General features: G+C 40.8%; 1 protein-coding gene across 5 annotated transcripts; it reads right to left on the bottom strand.

The window, feature by feature from the left end:
* Window positions 1-1105: 1105 nt before the first annotated feature.
* TLR4 (toll like receptor 4) lies at window positions 1106-9491 on the bottom strand. 5 transcript variants are annotated; one of them, XM_074362114.1, is made up of 4 exons: window positions 8857-9266; window positions 6397-6563; window positions 3839-4076; window positions 1106-2695 (listed from the first exon to the last, which is right to left on the bottom strand). In XM_074362114.1, exons 1-4 carry the CDS (start codon window positions 8947-8949, stop codon window positions 1811-1813), a joined length of 1383 nt encoding a protein of 460 aa, XP_074218215.1. In that variant the 5' UTR covers window positions 8950-9266; the 3' UTR covers window positions 1106-1810. The 5 variants fall into 5 exon arrangements, with proteins under 5 accessions (XP_074218215.1, XP_010955488.2, XP_074218212.1 ...); XM_010957186.3 differs by having other exon boundaries at window positions 1106-4076; window positions 8857-9289; XM_074362111.1 differs by lacking the exons at window positions 6397-6563; window positions 8857-9266 and adding exons at window positions 4534-4730; window positions 5957-6337 and having other exon boundaries at window positions 1106-4076.
* Between the last annotated feature and the right edge of the window lie 11382 nt (window positions 9492-20873).

Below are 20873 nucleotides of genomic sequence, written 5' to 3'. Positions count from 1 at the left end.
CATTTCTTTCCTTTCTTGTCCACCTCACCTGTAGAATTCCCAGCTAGGAGAGGGGACTGATGGGAAGTAGGCTGGTGACAGCCTTGCATACCTGGGAACAGGAAATATTCTAGTTGTATTTTGATGTTCCCTCTTGGAGTCTTGTATATTTGCTTGTACTAACTAACACACAGGTGCAGAATGCATACTTAAATATGAACACAAACACACTCACACAAAAACACATGCCTTCAAGTATACTTGAAATTCAGTGTAGACATTTGTATATAAGCAATCACATACAAACACAAGAGTGAGGACCTGTCTCAAACAGCTGGAGATCTTTACATCACATGGACATATTCCCCTTGTAATATAATCACATTTTCTTCTGTGCAGCCAGGATCACACAAACATGAATAGGAACACATAGAGGCACATGCACACATACATACATCTCCTTTCTCTACCATGTAAGACCTACAAACACACCTGGGCATGCTCAGCAACTCCAGCTATGCTCCAACCAAAACACACTCTGGAACACTCAGTCACAAACACACTCCTGAGTGTGGCCATAGTTCCAGTTTTTGACAACTGTATTTTCTAAATGTCCTCATTGCTCTTTCTTTGAATGCATGATTCTGGGGAAGCTGGGTAAGTGTGCTTTTCTAAGAATCCCCCTTAACATGGCCCAAAGTAACCTCAGAGATACTATTTTCACAATGATAACATTTACTCTTTCCTAAATGTGGTCATGGAGTGACACCCAACAGGAGGGAACAATGTGTGCTCCCTACCTGAAACCATTTCACAGTCCCCTGAAGGATTCGATGGTCCATCCAACAAAATTCATTTGCTGCAGAAGAAACCTTTGCTGCAACTCTCATCGTGTGGTCACCCCAGCTATATCAGCCCACATGTTCCTGGCGTCATCCAGAAGAGCTGACCTCCTGAGGGCATCCCACCTCTTGCCCCACCTCTAGGCCAAATTGCTCATTATGAGACCAGGAAGTTGGACTTGTCTCCCTCTATTACAATAAGTGCCACTTTTAACCAAATTATTTTAATTCTACCTTCATGACAGTCATAACTTAGTAGGTATTAACTTCAGAATGACATCAAGTGACAAAGTGACAGTGTATTTTACGTATTTGCTCAAAAGATAGTGGTTAAATATGGATATTTCCAGCATGTCTCTAACAGCCTTATTTGTGATACGGGTTTATAGAGAAGACGTGAAAAATGAGAACTGGATTTATAAAAGCAAAAATATATCAGGGACTATTAGTTAATAAATAGAACATGCTAAGGAATGACTGGCACGTTTGTGAACTGACTTAAAGTGGAGGGGGTATCTGAATCAGGAACCTTCTGAGTCAGCAAGTAGAATTTACACTGTATTCAATAGAAAAGGGAAAAGCAAGCAAAGACCCAGTTCAGTTGAAACTACAAAAACGATTGTCTTTTAACAAGGCTGAAACCTATAACATGAGGTGGTTTCCGCTGAAAAGACTCTGGAGAACTCTGTCCTGTTCTGATCTCACTGAGTTCTAATTCGGTGTTGTTGGGTAAGAGTTGAGTTGACTTTCCCTGTCCTGGACCACTTAGTTGAATTGGTTTCAACAGCCTCCTGGAAGTTCTGTATTTCAGTACAGTGTTTACTCCCTCTACATTGTAAACTCCATGGAATTAGCAGTCCTGTATATCTTGTGCACACTGAACCACTGGCCCTTAGCACAAGGCCTGCTATGTTGCAGCATTTAATACTTGTTAGCTGAACAAGCTCTGGGTCTAGCTGGGCAAGAAGCACGTCAGGAGTTTCTCCTCCTCAGGTGGAGGTTGTCGCTTCATGCTGGCTGCTCTCTGCATCCGCTGTTCCTTCTGGACTCCATGCTTTACCCTCCAGCAAGGCTTTTCTGAGCCGTCTCCAGAAGATGTGCCGCCCCAGGACAGTGTCCTCCCACTCCAGGTAGGTGTTCCTGCTGAGAAGACGATACAGCTCCACCTGCTGCCGCAGCAGGGACTTCTCCAACTTCTGCAGGACGATAAAGATGATGCCGGCACGACTGCTCAAAAACTGCCAGGTCTGGGCAATCTCATACTCAAAGATACACCAGCGGCTCTGGATGAAGTGCTGGGACACCACGACAATAACCTTCCGGCTTTTATGGAAACCTTCCTGGATGATGTTGGCAGCAATGGCCACACCAGGAATAAAGTCTCTGTAGTGAAGGCAGAGCTGAAAGGGCGGCACCCCCTCTTCCAAGTTTTTTACAAGTTCATTCCTCACCCAGTCTTCGTCCTGGCTGGAGTAGATAACAAAGGCATCATAGGTGTTTTCACCTTTGCCATACTTTTTGCAGCCAGCAAGAAGCATCAGGTGGAAATAGAACTTGTAGACCAGGACTCCTGCCACAGATACCAGAAGTACAGTGAGGACCGACACACTAATGGTCATCTTGCTTATCTGACAGGTGGCATTCCTGAAACTCAGTACGGGCATGTCCTGCATGTCTAAAGGTTGTGTACACACCATTTGTTCAGCTTCTACCAGGAGCTGCCTCTGGTCCTTGAGCCACTGCAGGAAATGCTGGTGTTCACAAACACAAGCAAAGTCATTCTGAGTAAGGTTTAAAAAAGCAAGGCTCCTTGGCAAATGCTGTAGTTCTTGCTCCTTGGAGGCCACAATACGGTTGAAACTGCAGTCTAGAATCTGGAGGGAGCGGAGAGGTTCATAAGGAAGTACATCCAATGACAAGAGTTTGTTGTGACTCATATTTAGCACCTGCAGTTTAGTGAGGGGGTCAAATGCCCGCTGGGATACCCGTTCCAGTTGGCACTTAGAGAGGTCCAGGACGGTTAAGTTAGTCACCTCTGTGAAAATATCAGGCAGCAAGTTGTTCTGAAAAGAATTGCCAGCCATTTTTAAGGTTTGGAGACTGACCAGGCCATGAAAGATGCCATGGAAGACAATTCGGGTCTGGGTATAAGAAATATCAAGGTAATGAAGGTTTCTGAGTGATAGGAAGATAGAAAAATCATTGGCCTGTTTCAAAGCGGAATGCTGGAGATCCAGATGTTCTAGTTGCTCTAAGCCCATGAAGTTTGAATTCATGGTAATGATACCATTGAAGCTCAGATCTAAATACTTCAGTTTGGTTGTCCCAAAATCAGTGTGAGAACAGCAACCCTTGAAACTCAAATCATTTCCCTTGAGAGCTAGAAACTGAAGGTTCGGTAGCTCAGTTTCAACAAAAGTGCTCATGCCTGTGTTGTGTATGAAAACAAACTTTTTGAGAGAGTTGAGCTTCAGTGTGGGAAATCGTTTGAATTTACAGTTAACTAATTCTAAGTGTTGCCATCTGAAATCTTCAGGAATGGCTTCTAGATTATCTAAATACAGACTCAACAGAGAAATCATAGAAACATTTGCCAAGCAGTTAAATGAGTCAGTAACATCCTCTGGGAATTCTCTGATGTTTGCTATCCGGAATTGTTCAATGGTCAAATTGCACAGTCCTTCCATGACAGATTTGTCAAAACTTTCCAAGTTCCTTTCATTTTTAAATTCTCCCAAAACCAACCTATTGATTTTTAAACCAGCCAGACCTTGAATACAAGTTTTCATTGCATCTATACTATTAAAATTACTTCTCATAGTCAGTTTATTGAGCTTAATTTCTTTAAAGGCACCTGGTTCGATGAAGTCTAAAGGGTTCAGGGACAAGTCCAAAGAGAGGTTGAGTAGGGGCATTTGATGTAGAACCTGCAAGTCTCCATGATAAATATTTTGGATTTTGTTATTAGAAAGATCCAAATACTCCAGGTTAGGCAGGTTAGAGAAATATTTAGGTACCTTAAAGGAATGGATAAGATTGTGAGCCACATTAAGCTCCTTCAAAGTTTTGAGATGTCCAATGGGGAAGTCCTCTAGAGATGCTAGGTTTGTCTCCACAGCAACCAGCTTCTGTAAACTCGGTATTCCAGAAAAGGCTCTCAGGGCTAAACTCTGGATAGGGTTTCCCGTCAATATCAAGGTGGCAAGGTGGTTTAGCCCCTGATACGCATTATCGTCAATCATCTGAATTTCACATCTACAGGGAAAAGAGATACAGATTACATAATATTTCTGCTGAATAAAAACCCCAAATGAAATGCCAGCCAGTCATCTAGGTCTTCACACAGATTGGTCATGCCATGTGATTGTGCATAGGCAAAAATATCAGGCAAGGCAGATGAAGTAAAGAAGCCCCACAGATTTGGTATTCCACTGGCCACCATGATAATCTCTTTTTATCACACTAGGCACACATGCTAAGCAAAGGCAGCCCATCCATCAGAGGGAAGTCAGTTAAAGATCAATAATTAGGGCACATGAAGGCCAAATGGCTGAGAGAGTATGTAACAACCTTGGATCAACTTTAGCCATTCTCCGCCACACACAATTGTGATTGTATATCCAATTGGTACAGATGATACTGATAGTTGTTAGTTGTTAGGCATGAGAAATGACTGGTGAATGTCAATTTCAAAGATATAAAAAAATTATACCTAAGTGTCACAGATATCCTTAATGTTTATGAAAACTTGTCCACATAAGGGGGCGCATCTTTAGAGAAGCAGAGTATTAAGATGAAAAGAACATTTAACTTGGAAGCAGGAGATGTGAACATGCATCTCCAGTCTGCTGTCAGCAAGTCATATGAATGTATATGAATCCCTTAAACTCTCCACACCTGTTTCCTCATCTACAAAAAGAAAAAAATATATATCAATAGATTTCCATAGGGAAAAAAAAAAGGCTGCCTGGTCTATCAAAAAGCATCCTTAGAGGACAAATGTTTTTACTGTACGTGAACACAATGAAGCAACATGCAAAGGTAGAGTTTGTCTGTCGCACTATTATCTTTCCTTGCCCTAATCCAGAAATTCCTCCTGGCTAACCAGAGGGGAAGCTGGCCTCTCTCTGAGCACATGTTTGAAGCCTCTGAGGGTAGTTCCTTGAGTATGTGGTAGATCAAAAATGAATAATAAGGGACATTGTTTGATGAGAAACCACATCTTGTTAAAAAAAAATGGTGGGGGGTGCTGATCTGTCTACCTCAATCCAGTATAGCTCATGACAAAACTCTTACTCAGAAAACTGAAATTTAGAAACTAATGAAATGTTATAATAGTATTTTTATATAAAGTCTACTTTATAAGGTTTTTAATATATATAGCATGTTAGCGTTCAACATCAGTAACCCTGTGGGGTAAGGTTCACAATTTCTGTTTTATAGATATGAAAATGGAGACTCAGGGAGATGAGGTGACATGCTTTAGGTCACATGGCAGTAAGTGTTAGAGGAAGACCTGGCTCAAGTCTTTTGACCTCCATAGGGTTCTGTGCCACTGCCTTTAAAATGCTCTATTCCCCCTATGTTAAACTCTATCAATACCCAAGATATAGCATAAAATACCAAATGCTCACTCTTCTACAGAAATACCTACTATCCTCTTAGCCCTTATTAAGAGTTTCTATGATAAAATGTCATGAGTACGAAGTTTCTCCATTTTTCACAAACTCTTATAGAGATTGTCATCCATTATCTAGTACATTTCTAAATAGGGCCCCTGATGATGAAAATAATTTTAGGATTCAATTCCGCTTAAAATGATGATAATAACTTTACCTGTCCTAATAAATAATATATTTCTCTGCATCAGAAAAGAAAATATTAGCCACTGTTCTTTCTCACAGCAAATGCTTTCCTCTGATATTGTCATCTTTCTCCTCGGGTCACTTCTATCTTCCTAATTTCCCATCCTCTAACCTACTTTCAATATTCTTGGTATTATATGATTCCCACTCAGTTCATGAAATCTGTCTTGATTATTCACTGCATAAAAGGTCCCTCTTCTGAATAACATAATGTATTGCCTCTAGTTTGCAAATAGCTTAACAACAACTATTATATATTACTATCCTTACCTCATGAGGTTCAAAATCCAAAATCAGACTCAAGTAACATTTTTGAATTTCTACTGTGTGCCCAGCACCATGCTCAGGATTTTAACCCATTAATTCTTTCAAGTGGATAGGCCCTTCTTAATAGCTGGGGTTGTATGTTCAGTATCCACATACTCTTGTTTCCTAGCAGAGTGTACAACACACAGCAAGTGGCCAAAAAATATCTGCTGATGAAAGAGTCCATTTACTTCCCTGAAGTAAAAGAAAACCAAAGATAGAGTTGTCCTCGGAAACTGTCTCATTTAACTGCTAGTTTCAAGTGGCTTGCCCTAAGTTATATAGCAAGTGAGACATCTGTTGAATGAGTGAATAGGTGAATGAAAATGAAACCCCAATGTTAGCATGAGATCAAAGAACAGTGAACATTTCACCTTGTGCAGTGGTGAAAGCTCGTGCGTTACCTGGATAAATCCAGCACCAGCAGTTCTGGGAACCTGGAGAAGCTATGGCTGCCTAAATGATTCAGGTGGTTAAAGCTGAGATCCAGTATCTTGGTCGATGTGGGGATGTTGTCTGGGACTTTGTAGAGATTCAGCTCCATGCATTGGTAACTAATGTTAGGAACCACCTGAAATGATCAGACATTAGATGCAGTGTCTTCCTGCATGCACCTTAACACACTGCCCTGCAGTGCCCTCTCCTAGCCAGAGCCTGGGAGGCCACTGGTACAAGCACATGGGCCAGTCAACCTTTCTTCATTCATCCGTCCATCCAGTCATCCATTCATCCATCCACACATCCATCCACTCACTTCTTTCTTATGAAATGTCTTTCTGTAGATAGGAAGGGAAGAGCTCCTACTATGTACCCAATGTTTAACGTCTGCTATCACAAGGGCAGCATTTAGCAAGAAGCAATGGAGTCAGGTGGTGAAGAACTGAGGCTTTAGAGTCTAGAAAGCTCTGGGTGTCACCCTTGCTCTTCCCTGTGATTGGAGGTGAGGGATTTTGTTGTTTTTCTGAATACACCCTTCACTGTGTACAAGCTTGTGGAGACTGCCAGTCGGGCATCCGGAGCTCCCTCAGTCGTAGCCCAATTTTTGCTGATTGTATTCTCTCCCTTGGATCGTTGACCTTTGAGCAGATGAGACAGAAACGGGGACAAATCTTTCAAGTGCAAGGATGCCAGTCAAGGAACCTAGTAAATAAGGTCAAGTGCTTGAACCTGCCGTGGTTCCTGGGGTCGTTCCTGACACAGTTCCCCAAATTCTTTGTTAAGTCCTGTTCTCTGACCTCCCATTTAATTTCCTAATTCTCTGATTTCTTCAACAAAAATCCTTGCTTAAGCCAGCTAATTTTGGTTTTCAGTTGAAAACCAATAGCATCTGTTAAAAGGATTAACGAGATAAGGCATTTAAAGAGATTATCTCAAAGCTTATTGCAGCATAAATGATCAATAAAGGTTAACATGTATTATTATGGGCTGTTATTAATTCCCCACTATATGCAGGCTCATTTCTTATATGTTCCATACTTTAATCTTCAGATAAACCTTTTAAAGAAGAATTCAGAGATATGAAATCATATGTGTAAGGCCTCACAGTGCAGCTCTTTGCTTCATCCCCATGTCTCCTGCAATGCTGATCCTCATATGTTCCTCACAGACCATCCTGTCTAATAAGGGATGGTGCCGGCCACTCTTCCCTCACCCTCCTTCATCATCCTTCACAGGATATATCACTATCTTACATGTCCTCTGTGTGGTTGTTCCATATGTACTGTCCGTTTTCCTTTCTAGATTGTAAGCTCTGAGTCTTACTCTCTACTGTGTCTCCAACACTCAGAATGGTGCCTGGAAAATGGTTAATGCTTAATAAGTATTTGTTGAATAAAATAAAGGATAACTGATTAAGTGGAGGTTTATTCAAGTCCCAGTTGAAGGCATTTTATGCTAAGTGCTGTGAGCAGGGTGTGGGCAGGGAGCTGGGGGAGCAGAGGACTTGGAGATAACAAGTTTGTCTTTGTTACCTATTCAAGTACCCTATTTCCCCATCCTCAATGTCAGGACTCTGGCTAGTTAGGCTTTTCTTGAGTTTCTGACCCTGCCACATCCTAAATCCCGGATGTTGCTGTTTGGTTCTGCTGTGGGCTTCCAAAGCAACTGTGAAGTCCACACAGGGGAAAAACAAGAGACCTGTTAGGAATGAGGTCATGAGCCCGCTGGTTGGTGTTTCACAAAGCAAGCAAGTATGGCACACCTGATAGTTTACATCTTGCCCTGTCTTTTTTTCTTTCTTCTCTCTTTATTGCTCTATCCTGTTTTCTATTTCTCTGTCTCTCTCTCTCTCTCTCTCTTTTTTTTTCCAACTTGTTTTCTTTTCATCCCTTGGACAGAACTATGACTAGATTCAGAAATCTGAAATCCCCTTAGAAAGTTTCTTCTATTAAGAGACAAAATAACATCTTCCTGAGACTGAAAGAGACAAAGCAAGGGCTTGAAGCAGTGTACAAACCACCAGTGGAAAGGAATGACAGGGCGCTGGCTTCTTACAACTCTCTACAGAAGTCTATAATTCTTTTATCAATGCAAAAACTAGTCTCAGAGAGGGTTATTAACTTATTCAAGGTTGCACAGCCCAGAAGTAGAACAGTGATTTTAAGCAGGTTTATCTGACCCAAAGTCCCTATTAAACTGCTAGTAGCACTTTAAATTCTAAACGGGACATGGCCCCAGGGGCTGCCCGTTAGTGCCCTGTAACCATGAATTATTTGGTCCCTGTGGTTTCTCAAATCTTTAAGGTAATCTGACTTCTTTTTGCTAATGAAACTAACCAGGGCCCACTGTGGGAAACTCTGGGCAGAGAGCAGTTTTTCAAAAGCAAAGCAAAGCTCAGAGAAGTTGAGCTGACTCCCACCACATACCTGCACACAGGGTTCCCAGCTCTCGGATCTCAGGCAGGAGAGAAAGGCCATGGCTGTCATCAGAGCCACAGCTAGGTGGGTGTGAGGCATCATCCTGGCATTTTCTGTGACCAGAAGTGGCCCTGTGAAAGCATGGCCCTCTGTGTCTGCCGTCAGGGCAGCCTCCAAGGCACTGTTGTCTTCTCTCCCCAGCTCGGTGCCCCAGGGCACTTACCCTATTCAAAGTAGTACTGGGTTAATGGGAGAGAGGAAGTGAGAGTGGAAACCTTAGCATTCTGGACTTTTGTTTCGCTAATATTTATCTCCTCTGCCACCGCAGGGGAAGTTAGAAGAAGAAAAAAATGCCTGCAGACCAGTGGCTTAAGTAACAGCAAGAGGAAGCTGGCTTTTATCCCAGGCAGTCATCTGACCTCCGGGTTGGTGAGCTTAGGAAAGTAATCAGACTGGTCAAACAATCTGTGTGACTAACTACCTAGGACAGTGGCATTACACTTTTGTGTTTATAGTGCAGACTGACTGCATTAGTTTCCTCAGGTGCCATAACAGAACACCAGAACAACAGACAGTTATTTCCTCATGAAGGCCCGGAGGCTAGAAATCTGAGATCATGGTGTCAGCTGGGTTGATTTCTGTTCAGGCTCTCTCCTTGGCTTGTAGATGGCTGCTGTCTCCCGGTCTTTCCTCTGTGTGTGTCTGTGTCGTAATTTCCTCTTCTTATAAGAACACCAGTCATACTGGATTAGGGCCCACCCATCTGACCTCATGACCTCATTTTACCTCAGCTACCTTTTTAAAGACCCAACTGCAAAATACAGTCACATCCTGAGGTCCTGGGGTAAACACTCTGACATCTGAACTTTGGCAGGGGATGCAATTCAGCCCATAGCACTGTCCAATTTTATGAAATCTTGTGAAGAAACCCACATTTATGAAACATTGAAAATAAAGCTCCAGTGAAACACAGTTTGAAAAGTACAGGAATACTGGGAAAAGATTGGGATGAAAAATCAAATATACTGAAATTCAAATCCAAGCTGGGTGATTTAAGGCCTTGTAGTATTAGTCAAGTCACTTAAGCTACTGAGACTTAATTTCTAGTCTGTAAAATGGGATAATAGTTTTAGTTGCAACAGAAGCTCATATTTATGAAATTCTTGAAAATAAAGATGTGATAGTAGTCAAATGATGCAAGCCACTAAGCCTAGTTTTATGGCGTTTAAAATGATGCTAATCACATTTGTCTTGAGTGATTGAATAAGTTAGTTTCCATAAAATGCCTAGTCCAGTGAATGGTTCATCAGGATATTCCATAAATTGGTAGCTATTAAGATGATTAAAATATGAATAAAATGAAGATAATAATACATAGCTGAAAGTATTGTTTTAGGACTAAATAAGATGGAATCTGTAAAGCTTTCAGGACAGACAGTGTCTAGAGTATAGAAAGTGCAACATAAGTGTCTGTTAAATAAAAATATAGTTTAAAATGGGGATATTACTGGTATCGTGTCCTAAATAGTTCTACCAAAATATCCTCCAGGCACCTCAAATCCAACACGTCTCAAACAAGCTGTGAGGGAGCATGTCATAGGGGACCGAGAACAAACTCTTGCAGACTTCTTCAACACTGCTGTAAAATTAAGCTAAAAATAGTCCCCCTGTCAAAACTTTGCTTTGAGGATTAATTGAGACTCTGGAAAGGTCTTAAAGCAGTGCCTGGCACACAAGAGGGGCTCAGTAAAGTTTAGTTCCCTTGAAAGTTAACAGCATTTCACTTCCATAGTCATCTAAGATGGAAGTATCTTTGAGTTCCTCATTTCTCTCATCAAATGTGTATTAACTATATTTTCTTATTTTCTGTATTCTTTGATGCTCTGGCATTGGGGGCTTTACTGTTGGGGACTAGACTGCCCCTCCCAGGGCTAACCAGTTCTTAGAGATAGCAAATGATTTGCCTGGAGCACACCTTTCATATGCAAACTAACCAAACCAGGTGTACTCTGCACCACCTCTTCTAACTGGCTTTTATCCTCTTCTGTCCTAATCATCACAGGGCCAGGCACCAGACAACTAGAGAAAGCCCCTATACTCCAGAGACTGCTGAAATTATTCACACTAGCAAATCTTAAGCTTGTTAACCCTGCCTTTTCTTTCCTTTCCCCCAGAAGCCACAATAAGGGGCCCTGTCCGTGCCTTCTCCTGGCTCCTTCTGCCACCCGAAAGACCCTGGTGCTTCCCCAAGTGGCCCTGCAGCGTGACCTGTGCCCCCTGCTCTTGGGAACTGTGAGTAGCAAACTACCTTTTCAAAGGCAATTGTCTTCTGATCTTTTGGTCTCACAATACCTGAGTAATACTAAAAATCAACATTTTAAAACAAAACCTTTTACCAAGTCCTAGAGGTTTTAGCCATAAAATAATTCTAAAATGTCAGTCTTCATTTCTATTTGCAATGCCTACTGAACACATCCCTTGAACTAGGTTACTGCAATGCACTGTTAAATGTTCCCCCCTGGGGTCCAGACTCAGTTCTTCCGAAGTCTCAAAGCTTCCAATCCATCCTTTATCCCAAAACCAAAGCAATCTTCCTAAAACGCAAATAAAACTATCTCATTCCACATCGATAGTATTCTGATGCTATGTACTGCCTAGGCGTCAAGCCTCTTGGTCTGCCCCCTACACACCCCCGTTATGGAAACGACAGGCCAGTCAAGAAACAAGCACCACTCGGAGGGTTGGAGTACTCAGATGTATTACGCTGGCGGTCTCAGAAGGGCTTCTGCTCCGAAGCTCTGAGCACCTCCAAGACGTGCGCATGAGGTTTTATAGGGTAAAGTACAAGCTTGGGGTATTCCACCAATAGGCATGGAACAGCTTTAGCAGCATTATCATCACAAAAGTGGAGGTGGGGAGGCAGCAAACCAACATTCCAAAGCCAGATATGTATCTTTGAAAATCCAGCTGGCTAGCAAAAAAAAAAAAAAAAAAACATAAACAGCAAACCAACACTAATTAACTTAGATTTACAAGTTAGTCCAGCAGAACTCAGATCAGTATTCCAGTACTTAGATTTGTGAGTTATCTTGCTAGACCAGCCCGGTTTTTCCTTCACACCCCCACACACAAAGTCACTGATGTTTTCTGCTCCACAGCACTGATTCTGTTCTGCACTATGAAAAGGAAACACACATTTCTGTTGATCAGTGGGTTATCTGTGCCACACCTTAGCATCCTGTAATTTCATGATGATTAAAAGAAAGTAACAAGAGTGAACATCACAACATAGCCTGGCTCAGAGAAAAAAGCCCCCACAGTTTGGCCTAATCTAAGAACCAAATCTGATTCCATCCAACAATTATAAGGTTCACATTTTTTTCATATGTTAACACCTGTCAAATCAGAATGTGTTTCCAATCAGAATGTGTTTCAAATCAGAATGTGTCTCACGATACATTACAATTATTATTGGCAGAGCTTTTTTTTTTCCTAGTGGCAAATAAGGTGATGGTACATCTAACACTAATACCTCATATTCAGTGAGGACCAGTTTGTCAATAAGAAGACCAAAAACAAAACCAAACAAAACAAAAACAGGGCTCTTTCCAAGTAAACAAATAAAACAAATGGTTAGAGAATAAACAGACTTGTTTCTTAAGTACTTTTAGAACATGTGCTAGACTGTTGAGTATTTTGCATCTGCAAAGGAAAATAGAGTACTCTGTGTTTCCTAACCTTTCTGACTCATGGTGACTCTCTTTCATCCTTGGATACCTATTACATGTCATGTATCCATTAGTGCTGTGGACGCATGTTCCTGTGATCTATAGCACAGAAAAAGTGGCTCTAAGGCAGAAGCATGAAGGACATTCTCCGGGCACCCAGTAACCCAATTCCTGCCTCTAGGGCTAGGTCCTGACATTAAGAACTGCCCTATATGTCTCCGTATTTTTCTCTCAAATGCCCTTCCTACCAGGGGCAGGTAAGTGCAGTCCACAGGGGCTTTATTAAGGCAAATAGCCCAAGTACTCCCTACTCCTCCCCAGCCTGAAATGTCTATGGCATTTCCTGTGTTATTTTAAAAATTGCTTTGAATTTCCTATCTCTGTTTGGTTTGTCTCTACTAGTAGAGTGCAGACTCCACGAGGGTAGAGGTTTTGTCCAGTGTACTCACAGACTGAGTGCATGGGTCAATATTCAGAAAGTAATTAATGAATGAATCAGGGAACAATGTATCTGAATTTGTTTTCAATATGTAGCTAGTATTTTAGAGCATTTGTCACCTTTCCATACTGAGTAATGTGACTCTCTTATAATGTTCAGTGATTATTCTGGGGCTTGCTTTCTTTCTATTCTTATACTTTTGAATACTTGTTCTTTATACTTTATTATTGTTATGCTTTTCTACCTCCTGAGGGTGCATGTGCCCTAGTTTAGGCAACACAGAGAATAACAGAGTCACAGCAAGTGGACTGGGATAAAAGTCCTTATTGCAGTAAACACCATGCCTTGTCCTAGGGTGGGAAAATCCTCTTTTGTCTCTGTGGGTCATGAACCTGAGGCAGAGACTATTTCATTATGGCCAAGAGGGTCTTCCTTCTTTGTTCTGTCTCTCTACTCCCCCAAATTGCTCAGCAAATCTCTGCTTGTCTATTCAGATCCTGGGAAAGTTGGCATAGAAGGCTGTATTTAAGAATACTTAATTATCATACTTATTTTTTAGCATCATCATTTCCTGGCATGTGACTTATCTTTAATGTCACTGAGTTTCCTTAACTGTATAATGAAAATAGCACTGTGACCTAATTAATATTATTTGAGGGTTAAATGAGATAATGTATGTGGTTGTACTGGTAAATGTTACAGTTTCACAAAAATGTTGACTGCCATTCACTCATTCGATCATTCACCAAATATGTGCTAAGTGCTTTACCATCTGCCAGGCTACGAATACAGCAGTGAACAAAACAGGCAGCTCTGCTTGCATGGAGCTCATCTTCCAATATGAAGAGAGCCAATGACAGCTGTAAATAGGTACATCACATGGTATGTTAGAAGATGCTGAGGCCTATGAGTGGAAAATTAAAAGAGAGTAAGTAGTATAATTCAAGGGGGAATGGTAGGTGGTTCTGAAGTTTTAAATAGGGCAGTCAGTATGGGCCTCACTGAGAAAATGACATTTTGAGCAAATTCCTGAAGGAGTTGCGAGCCATGCAGGTATCTAGGAGAACATTCCAGTTAGAGTAGTGGCCCTGGGGACATTTGACCATGTCTGGAGACATTTCTGGTGTCACAACTTGGGAGCAGTGAGTGTTGCTACTGGCATCCAGTAAGTAAAGGACAGAGATGCTGCTATACATCACACAATGCACAGGACAGGCCCCTAATCCAAAATATCAACAGTGACAAGGTTAGGAAACCTTAAGTTAGAGGGCTAAGCCAGGGCCAAGGTCTAGGGACAGGAAATTGCCAGAACCAACAAGGAAGCCAGTATAGACAGGCACAGGTGACCACCTAGATCATAGAGGGCATGTAAAGACTTTGCATCTTCTTGATACCTGCCTCAGCCGCCCCAGACAGGCACTGTCACTCTCCTCAGTCCTCCCACAGCAACCAGCTGTCATGCTCCTGGTGACTCTCTTATCTTCTGCCTCTCTCACTAGGCTTTCACCTCCTCGATGATGGCAGTCAGACCTGGCCCATCTGGTATACCCTGGGCCTGTCCCAGTGCTTAATACCCAGTAGGAGTTCAGTGCATGTTACTTGCACCAATGACTATGATAATAACTTTCTATTTGATTGATTTGAGTTTCATTTCATACACAGGCTAATAAGATCCATGAGAAGGCAGATGTGTCTGTGACATTCATATCTGTCACCCTAAGGCCTAGTCGGTACCAGGTACATAATAAGTGCTCAATAAACATTGACGGAATACAAGAAGGAGTAGATTATATATGATTAGCACTTTCCTTAATTTCTGGTCAGGCAGATTTCTCTTCTCAGCAACTTCTCTTAAAAAAAAAGAGGAAGGAGAAATTGCAAAGGAATATCTGCCCTTTTTTCTAGAAGACAGCCTGTGACAAATCTGAGCTGGTGGCTGATGCAAGGATGTGCTACGCATGCAGGTCACATTGTAACACGTCATTGTAGACAACACATGCTTGCATAACCCAGGGTTATGCGTGGGTTATGTATCTTTGGAAGGAAAAGGGTAAGGACATGAATAAATAAATATTATTTGTCAACTAGCTGGTTGATTCCACAAGTAGCTCCCCTTGTCTCCTATCTCCCACACTAGAGGAACTCAGGAATCTGGAGATGATCATATGGGAATAGGATGAACAAATATGCAGCCTGGGCAAACAAATACATATGAAGCACCAAAAAGTATCCAGCAAATGCCTTCCCTGAGGTTCAAGAGATATAGTTCAACCCATACAGAGTGGAAAGTGTGGTGCAGGATTCAGAGGGGTGTTCCTACTACCTCAGCTTTATCCCTCGCCTTTGAGAAAATCCTGCTTAGAAACTATCCCTCCCACTGCAAAAAGTATCATCCCCAAACCCTATTCCTCATGTGCGCTCCCAGACCCCAGCAGACTCTTGGTCCCTGACGCTTCACTTCCTTCCAAAGTCCAAGCATTGCGTTAGCTACAGACTTCAATATGAGTTGTTAGTTTTCCCTGTTTGGTTTGGTGTTGTTGTTGAGTAGGGAAAAGGGGAAATCTACAGGTCCTAAGGAGAAGAGCATGGGCCATTAAGGCCCTTGTGGATTGACCACCAAGTAGGAGGAAAAATAAAATAAAATAAAAAGAAACCCAAAGGATGGATAGTTACATGGATAAAGTAAAACTCTTTTCAATCAATTATTTTATATTTTATGCTTATATAAGTACTTGCCTCTTTTCCTGCTTTGAGTTAAAACAGGAAATTAAAAAAAAAAAAAAAAAGGGAAAATCTTTCCTAGTGCCTTGGTCTTAGAAGGTCGAGGATCTAGGGAGCAGGAAGATGAAGAGAAAAGGAGAAAGTAAAAGGTTTGATGTGACATTGTGGAAAGGGATTGTGCTTGGGGTAGCATACAAATATGCTTTGAGTACTAAACATAAATATGTTTCTATTTGGACTCTGCCCTTTTGATCCAAAAAGATCATGCCTTTTTCATCTTTGACTCCTCTAAAGTTCAGCACAGGGACCTGCTCAGAGGAAATACCCATCGAATGTGTCCTGAATGACTCAACAAAGGGAAAAAGGTCTCAGTGACTTGGCATGGAATAATAACTGAAATGCATGGACTGTGCATTTGATTGGGAGTCTTTGCTTCTAACACTTCATCTCTTCTTAGCTGTGTGACATCCACCAGGTTATTTAACTTTGATAAGCCTTAGTTTCCTTCCCTGTAGAATGTTTCCTGTGAAGAGACAATGAGATGATGTAGGCTAAGACCATGACAAATGTAAGGTTTATTATTTTTATTGATGTTAGTACTTGATGGAGATTTCTCACTGCTTGTGGAAGAGGGGCACCCAGCGCACCTTTAGGATCACAGACAGCTTACTCCAGGTTGATTTCTAAATATCTTACATCTTTGAGTTAAGAGTTTTCCACCAGGTGAGAAGGTGGGAAGTGAATGGCTGACAGAGCCCCTGTTACTTTGTATGCTGGGGTTTAATTCCCATAGTGTTTCCTTCACTAGAAGAGCACATGTCACCTTTGCCAGAGCTACTGGGATTGAGTGTGAAAGGGAAGTAGTGACTCAGGGTTCATGAGGGGAAAAACGTGTTTTCTAAGGCTTTAGAACTCAGTTCAGAGCTGTTGTCCATGTGGTTTTCTGGTTCCTTCTTCAGCTTCCTCTACTCCCAGCCCTACACATTCATACATTGCGGTCACAGTGACCTCAGTTCCCTCTGAATCTTTTTAGAAATATTGCCCAGGCCCTTATGCAGACTTAATCTGTTTTGAAAGGCATTTTATTCTAGCTCATACCATCTCAAAACCAGAAACATACTTTGCACATATATATATTTTGCATGGCACTTTACCCTGTAGCAAAAATCAACTAATGGAAGGAAGAAAGAAACAAAAGAAGGAAGAGAAAGAGGAAGAAAGGGAGACAAATAATAAATAAACTTGATAACAAAATAAATTGTAAGAACTAAAGATTGTTAAACTCTCTATAACATGACTCCCCAAACTAAATAAAATTATTTGACACTAAATAAAGCACAATGTGAAGCTCAAAAGTAAGAAACCTAAAAAAAAAAAAAAAAAAAAAAAAAAAAGAGTTCTCGTTGTTCTCATTTTCTAAGGACTGAAGGGAATCTTCTCATTTTCTAAGGACTGAAGGGAATCTTCTCCCCATTTCCTTCCTTTTGTGGCAGAGGAGCTCTAGTAAGGTGCTCTGGGACTCCTCAGTCAGGGCTGCCCACCTGCCTCAGGGCCTCTCAACAGACATCCGCTTTGCTTCCACTGACCACAAGCCTTTGCTTCTACCTCTGTCCCAGTGCAGCTGGACAGCACATGCCAGAGGATGGACCATTCTAAAATCTCTCTTCTACTCTTGGTAGGTGGTTTCCATGGAGGTCCCTCAGTCCTGTGTTAACTCCTTCACCTTTAAATGTGCTGAAAAGGAGCTTGAAATTAGACTCAGAGCCATATGGCAAAGCTGAGGGGCAGCATATGGTGGCAGATTGCTCAGTGCTGATCTATAGCATCTTTAAGCTCACCTTCCGTCTCTCTTTACACAGAAGGCAGTGATAGGGTTGGAGTTCTGTACTTCGAATTGCTCTGTTCTTCAGGTGGGAAAATGAGATTCATAATACAACATCTATGGTAAAATTTGTTTTAGTTTCTTGGTCATGCTGGAGGTAAAGTAAGCAAAATGTCTGTATTCCAACTTGTGATCAATGAGACATAAACTGTTAGGAGTAGAGATGCAATCTGTGAACTTGAGCTATGGTCTGTCCCTTGGAAATGTGACTTTAAGCCAGTTTAACTAAGTCTCCCCTGCAGAGTTAGGTCATGCCAACATAAACTGTAGACGGGGACAAATAAGTCCCATGGAAACAGGGAGCATAATGCTACCTGGTTATCACAGTGAGTTGACAAGTGGAGAGAGAAGTTCTGTGGCCCAAGTTGGGAAGCTGTTTTTTTTTAACAAGCTGAAAGACCTGATAAGAAGGAGGTACAAAAGAAAAGTGGGGAGTCAACTTCTAGGAATTAAAGAGATAGAATAAGCATGCATAAGGAAGTAAATAATTCAGGGTCTGTCTCTGAAAATGCTGGGCCACAGCATGTCTTCCTCACCTCACTTCACAACCAATACCATCATTATTACAAAGACAAAGAATACTATCATAATTGAGTCAAATTCCAGAAAGTTGACTGAGCCAACTGGTAGTGGTTTGGCCGTGCCCCAACAAAAATTTTATGGAGTCAAGTTTTCAAGAAGGAAAGCTTTTGTTTCCATGAGTAAGTACATTTTTTTTTCTTTGTGAAAACTAAAACTTAATTATACAACTGCATTTTTTCATATCATTAAATCTGGCAGAGCTGGAATTCAAAACCAGATTTTCTTTAACTCTAGCTGCATAATTACACTATGTTATCAAACAAATAAACCAACAAACAAGTAGACAATGGGAAAATCCTTTAATATGGAAAAAGGGAGAACCAACACAGAATACCCTGGGGAAGAAAGAAACATGAGAGAGAAAGTGTTTTAGAACTCTGAAATACAAGACAGTGAGATTCTTAAGATCATCACCATTGCCATCATTAATTGAGCTTCAGTCCATAAACCAGGGAGTAGCTTTGATAACAATGCATCACTGAACTGTCACAGCTTTAATGAGACCTAGCACACCATTCACTTAAAGTGTACAGTTCAAAATTTTTTTTTACTATATTCACAAAGATGTTCAGCCATCACCACCATCAATTTTAGAACATTTTCATCACCACAAAAAAAAATCCCCAGGCCCTTTAGCTATCACCGTCCTATCTGATGTCTACTGCCCTAGCTCTAAGAAACTACTAACCTACCTTCCATCTCTATAGATTTACCTATTCTGGATATTTCTTTTAAATGAATTCTTATCGTATGTGGTATTGTGTGACTGGCTTCTCTCACATAGCATACTGTTTTTGAGGTTTATCTATTGTATGGATATACCACTATTTGCTTGCCATTCACTAGTTGGTAGACATTTGGTTTGTTTCCACCTTTTGATTATTACAAATAATATTGACATAAACATTTATGACCAATTTTTGTGTATACATATTTTAATTGCTCTTGGAGTGGAATTGCAGAATAATATGGTAACTGTTTTTAATCACTTGGGGAATGGCTAGACTGTCTTCAAAAGTGACCATTTTACATTCCTGCCAGCAGTGTCTGAGGGTTCAAATTTCTGCACATCCTCACCAACACTTGTTACTGTCTTTTTTTTATTATATCCACTCTAGTGAGTGTGAAGTGCTATCTCCCTGCGGTTTGGATTTGCATTTCCTGATTAGTAATGATGTGAGGCATCTTTTCAAGTACTTATTGGCTATTTAAATATCTTCTTTGGAGAAACATCTATTCAAGTTCTTTGTCCATGTTTTGAGTTGTCTTTTTATTATTGAGATGTAAATGTTCTATAGCTATGTATTCTAGATATTAGTCTCTTATCAGTATATAACTTGCAAATATTTTCTCCCATTCCATGGGTTGTCTTCACTTCCTTGACAGTGTCCTTTGAATCACAAATATTTTTAAGTTTTGAAGTTCAAATCACCTATTGTTTCTTTTGTTGCTTGTGCTTTTGATGTCATGCCTAAGAAGCATTGCCAAATCTGAGGTCATGATGATTTATCACCATGTTTTCTTATAAGAATTTTATAGTTTTAGCTCTTACATTTAGGTCTCTAAACCATTGTGAGTTAATTTTTTTAATACAGTGTGAGGTAAGCATTCAGTCTTTTGCATGTGGTTATTCAGATTTCCCACTAAGATTTGTTGAAAGACTAATCTCTTCCCATTGGCATTCCTGCTGAAAATCAGTTGGCCATGGACACATGGGCTTATCTCTGAACTTTCAATTCTACCATCATATCGATCTATACATCTGTCTTTATGCCAATACCACACTGTCTTGATTGCTGTTGCTTTGCAGTAAGTTTTGAAATTAAAAAAAAAAAAAAAAAAAGTCAGTCCTCCAACTTTGTTCTTTTTCAGATTGCTTTGACTCTCCTGGGTCTCTTAAAATTCCATGCAAATTTTAGAATCAGCTTGTCAGTTTCTATAAAGAAGCCCCCTGGAATACTGATAGAGATTGCATTGAGTCTCTAGATCAGTTTGGGGAATATTATTGTCTTATCTATTTAAAGTCTTCTAATCCATCTAACAATCTAGTGATTGTTTCAGTTCAATTATTGTACTTTTCAACTCTAGAATTTCCATTTGGTTCATTTTTATAATTCTATGGCCTACAGTTTAGCCATTGTATCCCCAATGAATCTAACAATATCTTCCCAATTGCCACCCATCATAACCGCTACTGTTTTTGAGAGCACTCTTGAGCTTGAAATTCCCCACAGTCTTGTAAATGAATTCAGTTCCTTTGGCAGGAGGTTAGGAACTACTTGTTTTAAGGCTTACTTCTTCCCCTAGGCAAAATCCAGGGGGAGTATATCTACAGAGCTCCTCATGCTGTCATTCCAGAAGTGGAACTCAAAAGTGGGTAATTTTATATCAATATTAATGTCCTAAAAGTAAGGCAAATAATCATAGCACAGGCAATGGACAAGAACGGTAAAGAGGTAAATGAGGCTTAAAGAAAGGAAAAAGGAAGAACAATAAGAAAGGCACATGATAGAGGAAGAAATGGCAGTAAGAGAGAAAAACAGATGGAAAAAGCAGTACAAAACTGCCACATTTGACCCATGTTGGTTCAGAATGAACTTAAATATGCAGAAACTGACATAAAGTTAATATCCCTCACTCTAGCCCTTCATCACATACTGACTGACCTTCCAGC

This window comes from Camelus bactrianus, chromosome 4, assembly GCF_048773025.1.
Source record: "Camelus bactrianus isolate YW-2024 breed Bactrian camel chromosome 4, ASM4877302v1, whole genome shotgun sequence".
Lineage (NCBI taxonomy): Eukaryota > Metazoa > Chordata > Mammalia > Artiodactyla > Camelidae > Camelus > Camelus bactrianus.
Note: the sequence above shows the minus strand (reverse complement) of the source record. Positions and strands in the feature narration are given on the sequence as shown.